The sequence below is a fragment of the Pipistrellus hanaki genome, assembly GCF_964339955.1.
Source record: "Pipistrellus hanaki genome assembly, chromosome: 7".
NCBI lineage: Eukaryota > Metazoa > Chordata > Mammalia > Chiroptera > Vespertilionidae > Pipistrellus > Pipistrellus hanaki.
The window spans coordinates 71,432,062-71,446,313 of record NC_140509.1 but is presented as its reverse complement, the minus strand read 5'-3'; the positions used below and the strand labels follow the sequence as shown (position 1 = coordinate 71,446,313).

The following is a 14,252-nucleotide window of genomic DNA, read 5'->3' as shown; positions in this document are numbered from 1 at the left end:
GGTTGCCTAGCAACTGCTTAAGGACCTGAATGGGCTGACACCATCTTGAAAGTCTAAATTCCTGGAAACCTTCTAGTAGACAGATAATTTTCAAGAAAATTTAATGTAGAGAGAGAGAGAGAGATGGGAAGGGCAGACGGAACACGTATTTGTGGCCAGCTTTTCATTTTCCTTGTCCGATCTTCTAAGAATAAAACTCTTCCTAATTGAAAAGGGGATGCCAATTTTCTCAGAAATATAAGCAGTATTTTTCTTCAGAGGGTAATGAAAAGATGAATTAATCATTGAATTTTTATTTGGCAATTCAAGGGTGCAATATAAGAAAATAGATTCCCATTCGGTGAATGTTTAATAAGTCCCTGCTATGAGGCAGGATACAGAGAGGAATGAGAGACTGTTTTTATTCTTAAGGAACTTAAAAAGATTATGTGACGACATTAAACTAAAATATAAGAAACAATTAGCAGTATTACTTTTTTTAAGAACAGAGCCCATAATCTCCTCACTTTCTCTCTTGGTATTTTACAGGGTCCTTGTGTTGCAGAATCAGAACCAGCTCTTTTGATGGGAAGCAAGCAGTTTGGGCTCTCGAAAAACAGTCACATTGCAATTGCATTTGATGACACCAAAGTTAAAAACCGGTATGTATTATTCTGCGGTATGAGACAAGAAGCAATAAGTGGAAGCACTATTTGCATTTATTCAGGTTTAATCAACTACCTTTATTAATAAATGAGGTGAGCTTGTTTGAAATTCACTGAGTACAGTAGAGAATAGAATTCTATTTGTCGATGCCTGAGGAGCCGGTTTAGGAAATCAGCAGACCTGGATTGGGAAAGGTTTAACTGTCCTGTCTGAAAACTTACCATACTCATGCTCAGATGCCACTCTGTCTTAGAATCAGAAGGCTCTCATTCTCCTGTGTGACTTTACATGCCTTGATTTCACAGCCTCACCATTGAATTTGAAGTACGCACGGAGGCTGAATCGGGCTTGCTTTTCTACATGGCTCGGATCAATCATGCCGATTTTGCTACAGTCCAGCTGAGAAACGGATTTCCCTACTTCAGTTATGACTTAGGAAGCGGCGACACCAACACCATGATCCCCACCAAAATCAACGATGGCCAGTGGCATAAGGTAACAGTCCCAGGAGGTTGGCAGTGCCCTCAAAGCGGGTACTCACTGGCAGCCTTTGACGTTCCCCTGGTGCCAGTTGTATTTTGCCAGTGCAGACATTGACTTGGTGCTCCTGGAATTTGGCCAAGGCTAAAAATAAAGCAAGTGCTGTACTTGAATGCCAACCTGGGAAATGTGATCCGACCTGGGTAGGTTTTATTTGACCACTTACATGCCTCATCACGGTGCTATGAGATCCCATCGTTGCTATACAGCTGTGCCTCCCAAACATCTGCCCATAGACCAGGGCCAGGAAGCTGAAGACATTCTCACTGCTGGAAGCAGGAAACCTGGGCAATAAGGCACGTTAATCATAAAGCACTACGAATTCAATTAAAGGAATAATATTTATTTTGAGATTATATTTTTCTACTCTTAAGGTAACAAAATGGCCTCTCTTTTATGAAATTGTATTTGGCAAACTTAAAAACTGGCAATACTAAAATGAGCCTTAAGACTTACCCTCCTATTCTACCCCATACTGGTCTGTAAAAACCCAGAGTCCGGTAATCCATTGTATCATGTTTAAAGGGCTCCAAGGTATCATTTCCACTGACAGTCATTTGGAACAACATTTAAAACGTTGGCCTTACACCCAGAAACTGGTACTATTATGGGCACAGAAGGCTCATTTGCCAGCTTACCTCTTTGTTGGCATGACTACAAATAGATAATATACTGCCTGGTTAAAATGAGAACTCCGAGTTTGTTTCTGCACCTGTGATAGCCTATTAAGTAAAGCTTCCCTAGGTACAGCAATAAAATGTTTAATTTTTAGGGTATAATGTTATTAGATGGTGTATTTTATATGTTGACATACTTGGACTTGTAAAATGCTCATTTAACATTTTGTGTGATTAGCATATCGTATTAAAAGGCAGAAAACCTTCCCGCCAGTATGGCTCAGTGGTTGAGCATCAACCTGTGAACCAGGTGGTCATGGTTCAATTCCCAGTCAGGGCACATGTCCAGGTTGCAGGCTCTGTTCCAAGTGTGGGGTGTGCAGGGAGAGTCGATCGATGATTCTCTCATCATTGATATTTCTAGCACCCTCTCTTTCTCCCTTCCTCTCTCAAATCAATAAAAATATTTTTTAAAAGCCAAAGAACCTAAAAATATATAATAAAAGTGCAATGTCAGCCAATTTGTTATTTTGGAAATAAAAACGTGGAATCTTTATATTTTCTTGGGAGCTTATATCTTGCAAATATTGATGTTTATTAAGGCAGTTTTCTTGAGGTGTATTCTCATCTTTGGCAAATATAATAGAACAATAAAATATAACACTTGAGAAAAAGACATTGTTGGACCACAGTTAGCCTGGGATTAAGAAAGCAAGTTTAAAATACAATAAATAGCCACATTAAGAAGGGATTTTATTTTTGAAGGTTTTTTTTTAATTACTTCTCAAATCAGAATAAGTGTAAAAGGAAGTCCTAAATTCTTCTCATCCAGATATAGATTCACTTTTTTTAAATATTGTTGAAAGTATTACATATGTCCCCCTGTTTCCCACATTGACCCCTTCTAACCTCTCCTGCTCCCCAACCACCCTGCACCCCCCACCCCCAGCTTTTCACAGGATTCCATGCACATTTTTCTTAATTCAGACTCAAGGATCTTATGCTGGAGCCGGTCTTCACACCCCTTTCTCACTCTGTCCCAGAAGATAATTCACTCCACTGCTGCAGTCTCAGCATCAGCCAACTTTCCATCTTCCTCCTGACTTTGCGCTCATCAGCTGCTGCAGAAACAGCGGTGCAGCCTGGATGCTCTGCCCTCCCATCAGTTCCGCGGGAGGAGGGCCTGCTAGGCAGAGGGATGCAGCGTATCTGAAATTGTGCTGGGGAGCCCAGGCTTTGCTCAATCAAACAAATACACTTTTAAAAACAGACATGGATTTTGCAGCTCACGGAATCGTGACAGGGCTCTCAATCTGCCTGGCTCCTTGCAACATGCTTACTTGGCAGCCTCTGGAAGAGTCTTCAATCTAAAACTCACCCAGGAAGATTTTGTGCTCTTTCCCAGATGGCAGTAATGGGGAAACACACACACACACACACACACACACACACACAGAATTTGAGATATTTTATAAAATAGCTTTAATTTCATTTCAATGATGGGCTTAGCACATCTAGGCACTCAGTTATTTTGCTTTTCCTGAGGAATACCCTTCAAGCGCTCATATCTTACCCTCTGCATATTTGAAATGTATCCATGATTGGCACTGATGGCTCCTCTTGTTGTTGTAGATTAAGATTACTCGGGTTAAGCAAGAAGGAATTCTTTATGTAGACGATGCCTCCAACAGAACCATCAGTCCCAAGAAGGCTGACATCTTGGATGTGGTGGGAATGTTGTATGTTGGTGGGCTACCCATCAACTACACTACCCGGAGAATCGGCCCCGTAAGTGTCTAATTTGTTTCTTTGCGGCCTAAATAATCTGGCTCAGTCATGGATGTATTTTTGATTATTAGGTCCCATTGGACAATGATCATTTAAAATTATACAGAAAATCATCTTTTCTGAGAAGTGATGGAAGGTCTTCCAGACAGATTGGACTAGGAGAGGCAATATCACGGGACAGAGTGTGAATCAATCCCCTGGTTTGAATGCCTAATTAACTATTGATTGGCTGTGTGATCTTAAGCAATTTACCTACTTTCTCACTGACATGGTTTCCTCTTTTGTAAAATTAAATAATAATAATACCAAGCAAATGAGGTTGCTGTAAAGGTTGAGTGAGGTAATGTATTTAATGTGGAGGAGTCCCAAGCACAAAGAAAGCATGGGACAACAAGGAGGATGATAGAGATAGTATTGAGGGTTTGTTTCAAAATTAGAGATTTAGCAAACATTGAGAGATGCAGTATTTAGATTACAGTTGTCCAATACGGGATTCAGAATGTAAAGTCTGAACAATTTTGTTAATCAATATTTACAACATAAAGTTTTTGTTAGAATGTGTGTTCTGGTTTGCTTCAGAAAGCATTCATTTAAGAAGCAGAGGAGATTTGTGTTTGTAGAGAACACAGGACATGCAAATGTGATACATTCATTCTATGCTCAAATCAGAACACATGGTAACTTAGAGCTGACCTTCATCAAAGACCATGGTTCATCATGGCTCCTCTTATGGTTGGCCAGCATTGCCTTCCTCTCATAGAGGTTGGATATGCTGCCCAAGCCTATCAGATGAGAGCATCTGAAGTGAGCATGGCCAGGGTGATTAAATTGCATCCCTGAAACCAGATGAAATATAATGGAGCCAAGAATAATTGATTAATTTCTATAATTCCCTAAACTTTGGGTGTTTCATGCAGGCTTCCAAGTTTTATGTGTAGGTACATTTTCTTAGGAAAGAGTTCATGGCTTATGTTAGGTTTTCATAAGGAAAACACACTGAACCAAACCTAATTATCTTTTCAAACAGACTTTCAACACTTATGGCAAAATGTGTATATAGTAAGGTGGAAAATTTATTAGTAAAAATGCAGGCTAATTAGTTATGAAACCCATATGAGTCCATTGCTCTATGCAGTATTTAGAATATCAGAATGATCATATTCCGGGCTCATGCTATGAAGCTTGGGGTGAGAGTGCAGATTCAGGCAATTTGGGGGTGCTTTAAGACAAATGGCTGATGATGACATGCTTAGAACACCCCATAAATGAGTGCATTCCATGTAGAGGAAAAGCTTGATTTTGTTTCTTCTGATCTGACTCCCAGGTGACCTACAGCATCGATGGCTGCATCAGGAACCTTCACATGGCAGAGGCCCCTGTCGACCTGGAGCAGCCGACCTCCAGCTTCCATGTTGGGACATGTTTTGCAAATGCTCAGAAAGGCACCTATTTTGATGGAACAGGTTTTGCCAAAGCAGGTGAGGTGCTTTCATTTGCCATTTGCTTCCTGATGAATATTAATTAGGGACAAATATTCATGTCTTGCTTGTGTGGAAGCATGAACATCCCTGGGATCCTAAACTAATATCCTCTGTTTAATCCAGGAATAAAAGCCTGTAGAAGCAATAAAAATGCCTCTTACAGATGAATGTAACTGATTCTGATAAGAACTAATAGAAAAAGTAAAGTAAAAGGCTATTTGGAAACTTTATTTCATCCATTTCCCTGGCATTCAATAACGGCAAGATAAATATAATCCTGCAAGAAGGTTCATTTGTTTATACCATATAACTTATCTATTTTTAAGTGTTCCCTGTCTACCTTCATAGAGATAACATTTTTAGTTCTTTTTTTCAATTCCTTCCATGGCTCTATTACTTGATCAATGACTGACACCTTTCCCTAAGTATCTCTCATTAAGTATCTCCCTCTCTTCAATGAACATTTCCAGTGCAGGTCTGAATCACTTATGGTGAAGGTACAAGAAAGAATAATATGAAATGCATTCCAAAATAAATAATATTTATTTGGGTGGAAAATAAACCCCTGCATTCTATATAATAACCAAAAGATATGGCATTATATATATTAAGATGTAATATCCAGACCCATGGTTACCACAGTCACATACACTTGTCGTTAGGGGGAAAAAAAAAAATGACTGAGCATAATATGTAGAGGTCATCATGGGCAACAGAAGTAAATAAGATGCTGTTTCTTTCTTTAAGAATATAGTATAATATAATAGTGGAAGTACAAGCTATAATTCAGGGGTTCTCAAACTTTTTAAAGTTTGAGATCACGGTCCCTCAGAGAGCTGGAGGGCCGGACTATATGAACTACTAATTCCTACTGTAACACCTCTGCTGCGCTCACTGCCCAAAAAACGTGGCGGGCCGGATCAGACTCCTCTGCGGGCCGCATGTGGCCCGCGGGCCGTAGTTTGAAGACCCCTGAGCTATATGAAAGTTTGTAACTTAGTTATTTAATTGGCTAACATCTGAATTGAAATCTAATAAAACGGTTCCATTATACAGATCCCTAAACTCTAATCTACAGTTTTTTAAATCTTTATTTTACAGTTGGTGGGTTCAAAGTGGGATTGGACCTTCTTGTGGAATTTGAATTCCGCACAACTAGAACCACCGGGGTTCTCCTGGGAATCAGCAGCCAGAAAATGGATGGAATGGGTATTGAAATGATTGATGAAAAGGTAAGCGGCAGCTGTCTACATAGTTCTGATTTCTTCATGAAGCTTTGTTCTTTAATGAGAGAAAGCTAGATTGTATATTTTCATTCTTCAGGAGCCATCTCAATCATGTGTGTTTTAACCCACTTTGCTGTAGATCAATGTAAACTTTAAATGTGCTAATCCTACAGTAAGCCAATTGTGTTGACTAATAATGGACTGAACAGTTTTAGATCTTTTGCTGAAGCTCTTATTGTTCTTATCCTCTTTGTGAACACAGTTTATGAAACTCTTGATTTTAGTGGAGAAGAAAATAGGGGTCTTTGATTGTCTAAAATCAGTCTTTGCTTCTTATAGTAATAGGTGGATAGCTGGCAAATTGGTGTCTCACTTTCTATTTAAAAGCATCTATATACTATTTCAGAAAAGAAAAAAGTTAAAATAAATTTATATGATATAGTTTGTCAATTTGCTTACAATGGATGGTCCAATTAAAAACCTCTTTACTCCTTGGCTGCCTATCCACAGCCCCTGCAGCGGGACTGTTACCATTGGCAGCGGAGTTCTTGCAATATCAGGAGGAAAAGAATTTCCTGAGACTCGAACAGGAGGATGACTGATATTTATTTGGGTGGAAAATAAACCCCTGCATTTCCAATGGTCCCTTTTCCCTCTGTTCTAACATGGAAAAACTAACCGTGTCTTCAGCAGGGTCAGAATAAAGGCCACTGCCATAGTTTCTGCTCCACAGTCCAATACAGCATCTGTGTGTGAGGTCATGTGGTTGTGGAGAAAGAACGCACAAACACAAAGACTAGTGTGGGCCATGGAACAAGAGAAAACAAGACAGTGAGGGAACCCTAGCCAGTTTTGCTCAATGGGTAGAGCAAACAAAAGGGTCCAGGATTCGATTCTGGTCAAGGGCACATATCTTGGTTTCAGGCTCCTCCCTCATATGGGCTCTGGTTGGAGCCCATGCAGGAGGCAACCAATCGATGTGTTTCTCTCACATCGTTGTTTCTCTCCTTTCTCTCTCTCTCTCCTCCACTCCCCCTAAAAATCAATGTAAACATATCCTCAGGTGAGGATTAACAAACAAACAAAAAAAGATAGCAAGGTAATTCTTTGGGGGATTTTAACTTCTTCGAACTAATAAGTTAACTTTCCAAGATTTCCACTCTTCTGATGGGGTAGTGGGAGGAAGAATGTGGTGTGAAGCTATAGTTTCCTGGTGAAGCTCCCAGGTGACCATGCTTACAAGCTTCCCAGGTGACTTTGCTTTCTTTCCTTTATTCATATTAACTAGCTAATTACAATGATAACAGGGCTACCCGTATGTATACACTTTGTAAGATAGGGGGCAGGTAAAAAGAGGAAGGCAAAGCAAGAAATTTCACACGTTTTCTTTCTGGCTATTCAATAGGAATCATACTTCAACTCTGCTCGTATTTCCACTCATAGTACTGTTGCCTCCCAGGAAGAAACACCACATCATGTCCCAAAATATGCAGTAGTTCTTTGCCTCCTCCTTGCTTCTTCTGGGCCTTCAAACCATTGTCAAAGAAAATAAAACAAAAAGATCCAGGAACATAGAGGCTAAAGGGGAAACAAATAAGCAACACTTAATAGTTTTGCCAGATTTTCAAAACATGCTTTCCCTACCTCTTGGAATAAACTTCACGTCATCACCTGCTTATAATTACAGTTACCATCAATTTGTCAGGGTATCGGGTTCCACTACCATGCCTCTGGATTCCTCACCATGCTCCAGCGACTGCAAACTCCACCCAATACAGTTAAATCTTAACTAACATTTACACCACTGCACAGTTTACAAACTTTTCATGTATTTTCTTGTACTTTCAATCTTCTTAAAACTCCTGCTTCTTTCACCTTGTCAGAAGTGCTGCCAGATGGAGTGTTTTTAATGTTTCAGTGTGTTTCTTTTCTTCATCCGCTTCAAAAGAATTCTGTCATCTCAAATTTCAGGGACCCGTTCTGTGTTACTGAAAACAGCTTTTTCTCATTTAGGCAAGAACTACCAATCTAAGTGCTGCACTGTTGAGAATTGAACCGGCCCTCTAGTCCAAAGTCTTTGGCACCTGTGCCATGAAGCCTGCCCCCCCCCAAAAGCAATTTATGTAACTCTCCATCCTGTGTATGAAATGGGATCCATAAAGGAAAAACACACACACATATGAATAAAACATCAAAAGCTTAAGTTGAAAAAGAACCAATAGCCTTTTAAAATGAATTTGTAAGCCAAATTAAAGAATCGCTCTAAACGTCTTTTAAGAAAATGTTGTAAGGTTCACTAAGAATTATCAGGTTTTAAAAAGATCTATGGTAGAATTTTCCCTTTTATTTGTCAGCTAGTCTCGAGTTATATTTCACATTTTCTAAAAGCAGATGTATTCCTAGCCTCACACATATTGCCTAATTCTCCCAACACTGCCCTAAAGCAAAGAACATAATTTGCGACTCCTGGTCTTTAGTTTGTGTTTCAGTTTTTGTCATTTTAAAATATATTTTTTATTTATTATTTATTTCATTTTATTGCTTAAAGACAAAGAGTAGTATATGTCTCCTTTTTTCCCCCATTGACCTTCCCCCGGCCTCCCCTACCCCCCAGTATCTTTGGTCCATTGGTTGTGCTTATATGCATGCATACAAGTTCTTTGGTTGACCTCTCACCTCCCCCATCCCAATCCTCCCCAGCCTTCCTGCTGTAGTTTGACAATCTGTTCCATGCTGCTCTGCCTCTGTATCTATTTTTGTTCATCAGTTTATAATGTTCTTTATTATCCAGAAATGAGTGACATCATGTGGTATTTTTCTTTCTCTGCCTGGCTTATTTCACTTTGCATAATGCTCTCCAGGTCCATCCATGTTGTTACAAATGGTAAGAACTCCTTTTTTTATAGCAGCATAATATTCCTTTGTGTACATGTACCACAGCTGACACCAATCTGTTCTATTCATCTGCTGATGGGCATTTAGGCTGTTTCCAAATCTTAGCTCTGGTAAATTGTGCTGCTATGAACATAGGGGTGCATATATCCTTTCTGATTGGTGTTTCTGGTTTCTTGGGATATATTTCTAGAAGTGGGATCATTGGGTCAAATAGCAGTTCCATTTTTAACTTTTTGGGAGAGAGAGAGATAGAGAGAGAGGGAAACATAGATGAGAGAGTAACATCAATAGATGAGAGAGTAACGCCTCCTGCATGCCCCTCACCAGGGATCAAGCCCACAACCCAGGCTTGTGCCCTGACTAGGAATTGAACCAATGACCTCTTGCTGCATAGGTGGATGCTCAACCACGAAGCCACACCCGCTGGGCAGTTTTAGTCATTTTTGTTTTTGTTTTTTCATTTTAATGTCCCCATTATGTTCATTTCAAACTACTCCAGCTGATGTCTTTCCTAGAGACCTGCCAATTTTTATCATGTGAAGCATCACATGAAACCATCCATGACTGTTCAATGCCCTCCTTTCTAGATTCTGTTTCACGTGGACAATGGCGCTGGCCGATTCACTGCTGTCTATGATGCCGGGGTCCCAGGGCATCTGTGCGACGGACAGTGGCATAAAGTCAGGGCCAACAAGATCAAGCATCGCATTGAGCTGGCGGTAGATGGGAACCAGGTGGTAGCCCAGAGCCCAAACCCAGCCTCTACATCAGCTGACACCAATGACCCTGTGTTTGTTGGAGGTTTCCCAGGTGAGCGTTGTCTACCCCAGTAAAAATGCCTTTGCTGTATTGTGTTCAGGGTTTTTAAAACATTTATATTTCTATAAATATGCCCAAGAATGTGAGCTTAAGTAGACTTGCTTCCCAGCTTTAGAATCTGCTCCCATAAATAACACCTTCCCTCAAATTTCCAGTGTATAAAATGAGCATAGTACTTACAGAAACCACATGAGACTGAACTTTTCATGATATCCCCCAAAGTTTCATTCGTGGGGTGATGGAGGATAGTGGAAATGAATTCGGCTTATAAAAGATATGAGGCACTTAACAATAAGCAAGGCCAGAGTTGGTGTTCTTTCTGAATTTTTCAAAATTAATATACCCGAGGAATCATAAAAGGTTATGGAACTTATTTCCTCAAGTTCTGGAATTCATTGGGTTAAATGTAGCTCATTTCCCCCTTAGGTTATTTTAGAGTTTATACTTATGTTACAGGGAAACCCGAGTAATAACCGTGCATTCGAAATCCCTCTCCAGCACATTAAAAATAGCCTGTGGGCTGCGGAGAGTTCCCTAAAGTGCCTATAAACTGGAGAGCCCAACTTGATGAGAAGTAAGCCAAGTGCCTCTTAACAAGTACGGCACTGACATAGACTCGTGGAATGGGCTGTCAGCATTCCGGCAAGAAGCTTTTGTCCCCGTTTATGGTTAACCTCCTCTGCTTAACCAAACAAGCAGCATGTATATTCAGCAGTGGTTGACTGCGGAAATGCTACAGGATTCTAATGAGGACCAATTCAGAGCTCCTCTTTCCAAAGTGGCTTCTGTTTTAACAAGTAGGTTTCAACAAGTAGAAGACCTACTTCTGCTTCAATCAGGGTAAACCCTGAGATAGTATAAAGAAAATAGTGTTTTTTTTCATTCACAAGCCTATGAAATGATATCCTGGTTAGCACCTAGTAGGCCTGCTGAGAGACAGGTGTCTCTCCCTAATGAGAGGAAGATTTTGCACAAATTTTCAAGCAATTTTACCTTTCGAATTTTATTTTTACAATGTAAGAATAGAATAAGTCACCACTAAAAGCCTGAATTCAGTAAAGTATCTTGATCCATGGCTTTGTTTTATTCAATAAATGTAATCATTATGTCATAACTTTAAAAGTATTTATTCTAAACCAATGATTTGTTTGATGTCTTTAAATGTTTGCCTCCAAATTTTATAATCTCTATATATAAAACCTTAAGTGACCGTCTGACCATTTGACCATCCGATCAGTAGCTATGACATGCACTGACCACCAGGGGGCAGATGCTCTATGCAGGAGTTGCCAAGCTGTGGTGACTTGGCAGCTGTGGTTCTCCAGTGACACAGCCAGAACCAAAGAGGAGGGAGCCTGATTCCAGGGTGTGTCACCTGAGAACTGCCCTCTCAAAATCCAGGACTGCTCAGGGGATACTGGAGAACTGGTTTTAACCTGATCCTGGCCCGCCAGGCTGAGGGACCCCACCAGTGCATGAATCTGTGCATTGGGCCTCTCGTACATTACTATAAAAAGTTAATATTTCTCTAAAAGTTTAACTCTTAGTAAAGCTAGAATCACTAACTTTAAAAACCTTCCAATTTAATCTCAAACCGGCAGCTGACTTTGAAACATGCTCTTCGTATAGTTGCTGCACTTCAGAACTGAGCCCTCTTTGCTTTGTTTTCAGATGGCCTTAACCAGTTTGGCCTGACAATCAACGTTCGGTTCAGAGGTTGCATCCGATCCCTGAGGCTCACCAAAGGCACGGGCAAACCGCTGGAAGTTAATTTTGCTAAGGCTCTGGAACTCAGGGGCGTTCAACCCGTGTCATGCCCAGCTTAATAACAAAAATATGTTGAACCCCCCAGAGGGTTCTTCAAAACAAGTATATCAAGTAAAACAAATATATTTTACCTGTGTATGTTATGAAAACTAATTTGTGCATGTATATTGAATTATTTCTGTATTCAGATGGTGCTAATTCAGATCCAAGACTGAATTTTAATCCCAGTTCTTTCTCAAGTTCATGAATATTAAGCCAATCATTTCATTCTAAATAATCGCTTGTTTTGTGTGATTTTTTAAATATGGTCTTATTGATTTTAGAGAGGAAATGAAAGGGGAAAAGAGATAGAAACATCAATGAGAGAAACATCGATTGGCTGCTTCCTGCACTCCCATTATTGGGGATCCAGCCCAGGCATGTGCCCTGATGGGGAATTGATCAAGTGACCTCTTGGTCCATGGGTCGACACTCAACCATTGAGCCACACCAGCGAGGCATTTTGTGTGATTTTTAAGGATAAAAGGCAACTAACCATAAACTGTTGAATTTGCAACATGCCCTAGAGTCATCTCAAGAAGAGCTCAGATGTAATTTGAAAAGGTGCCTTTTTTTTCCTTTTTTCCCCCCACTAACTTCTATTAATACTTTTATCATCCTTTTCCATGTATGTCAGCTTTAGCTTTCTGTCCAGACAACTGAAAACAACAGTGGATTTGGCATGTTTTACTGGGAGGGAATCAGCTCCCATACTCCCTGTTTGTGAAAGCATTAGCAAATCATTTCTCTGATCCCGGTTCATTAAAAGAGAGTTCAACTAGCTCTATAAGTGAATACGTTTTTTAGTCTGAAGGTAAAAAATATAGATCAGATTCAGGCCAGAGAGCTTAATTACTTGATTTTCTTGTTTGAGAATGATTTATAGGCTTTGGGTAGATACGAGAACCAAGCTCCAGAATGACAATTAAGCACACATCTTATAGTATTAACTTCGAGCTTTGGGCTCTACGTTTTCAGTAAATATAACACTCTACAATAGGTGGAAAGAGATAATCCTAAAATGAATTGTTTACTTACCAGAAAACAATAAACCAGTAATTTAAAAGGCATATATCATTGAAACATTTTTGTTGAAATATAACCTGCCAAAACCACAGTGGATTGAGAGTCGGCCTGTGGACTGAAAGGTCCCAGGTTTGATTCCAGTCAAAAGGCATGTACCTTGGTTGCAGGCAAATCCCCAGAAGGAGGTGTGCAAGAGGCAACTGATCGATGACTCTCATTGATGTTTCTGACTCTCTGTCCCTCTCTCTTCCTCTCTGTAAAAAATCAATAAAATAAAAAAAGAAATAAAAGAAATATAACCTAAAAATTTTATTTCCTAATAAAATTTTTGTGCTTCGTGTTCATTTTACCCAATATTTCAATTATCTTCTAAGGCAGTGGTCGGGAAACTCATTAGTCAACAGAGCCAAATATCAACAGTACAATGATTGAAATTTCTTTTGAGAGCCAAATTTTTTAAACTTAAACTTCTTCTGACGCTGCTTCCTCAAAATAGACTCCCCCAGGCCATGGTATTTTATGGAAGAGCCACACTCAAGGGGCCAAAGAGCTGCATGTGGTTCGAGAGCCACAGTTTGCCGACGACGGTTCTAAGAGGTCTGTGAGAAGACTGGCCTCCATCTTATTCGGTATCTTAAGAAGGAAACATTTCATTTGCCATCTTCCATAGAAATAGCTGTAGTCTCATAATGCAGAACATTTAAAAGAACAACTTTGCTCACAATGGTAATTTTAGAAAGAATTTTCAGTGGGAAGGAAGGTGCTGTTTCTAATCAGGGCAATGGCTACCACACTGTTAGCATTTCATCACTGGCTGGTTGCTTGGTGTAATTTGCCCACACAGCTGCATTTTATACCAAGCAGTTCTCAACCATGGCTCCATTTTGGAATTACCTATAAAGCTTAAAAACAAACAAACAAACAAAAAAACTAGTGCTCAGCCCAGCACTTCTGATTCTAGGATGTAGCCTGGGCATGAAGATTTTTCAAAAGGCTTCCTAGGTAATTCTAATGTTCCATCAGGGATAAGAACCACTGTTCTAACGAGAAAAATTATGCACTGTGCCAACAAAGAGTTACAGTCATTAGAGCATCCTACTGTTAACTTTGTCTTGGCCACACAATATATAGAGATAGAGATAGAGATAGAGATAGAGATAGAGATAGAGAGATGATAGATAGATGATAGATAGATAGATAGATAGATAGATAGATAGATAATCTAGTTAATGCTTTCTGGACAATCTTTAAATAATAAAACTCTTTGAAAACCAATGTGTTTTGAAAGGGAAGTTATTACTTGTGCACTGAACATTGGCATGACTTGGGCTTATTCTGGATAATGAGGGGATAAACAGGAATAAAGAGGCTAAGTTCCTAAATTAAAAGCTAACGCCTTTCTTTCCTGA

At 39.7% G+C, this 14,252-nt stretch overlaps 1 protein-coding gene across 2 annotated transcripts in view; it reads left to right on the top strand.

Moving 5' to 3' along the window:
* Positions 1-13,743, top strand: part of LAMA2 (laminin subunit alpha 2) — a 447,053-nt gene extending 433,310 nt beyond the window's left edge. For both annotated transcript variants that reach the window (XM_084889596.1, XM_084889597.1), the window contains 7 exons: positions 529-641; positions 951-1,140; positions 3,435-3,590; positions 4,915-5,068; positions 6,173-6,303; positions 9,780-10,002; positions 11,683-13,743. In XM_084889596.1, coding sequence (XP_084745722.1) covers positions 529-641; positions 951-1,140; positions 3,435-3,590; positions 4,915-5,068; positions 6,173-6,303; positions 9,780-10,002; positions 11,683-11,837 — 1,122 coding nt within the window. In that variant the 3' untranslated portion in view covers positions 11,838-13,743. The remainder of the gene's footprint in view (positions 1-528; positions 642-950; positions 1,141-3,434; positions 3,591-4,914; positions 5,069-6,172; positions 6,304-9,779; positions 10,003-11,682) is intronic.
* Positions 13,744-14,252: the final 509 nt, after the last annotated feature.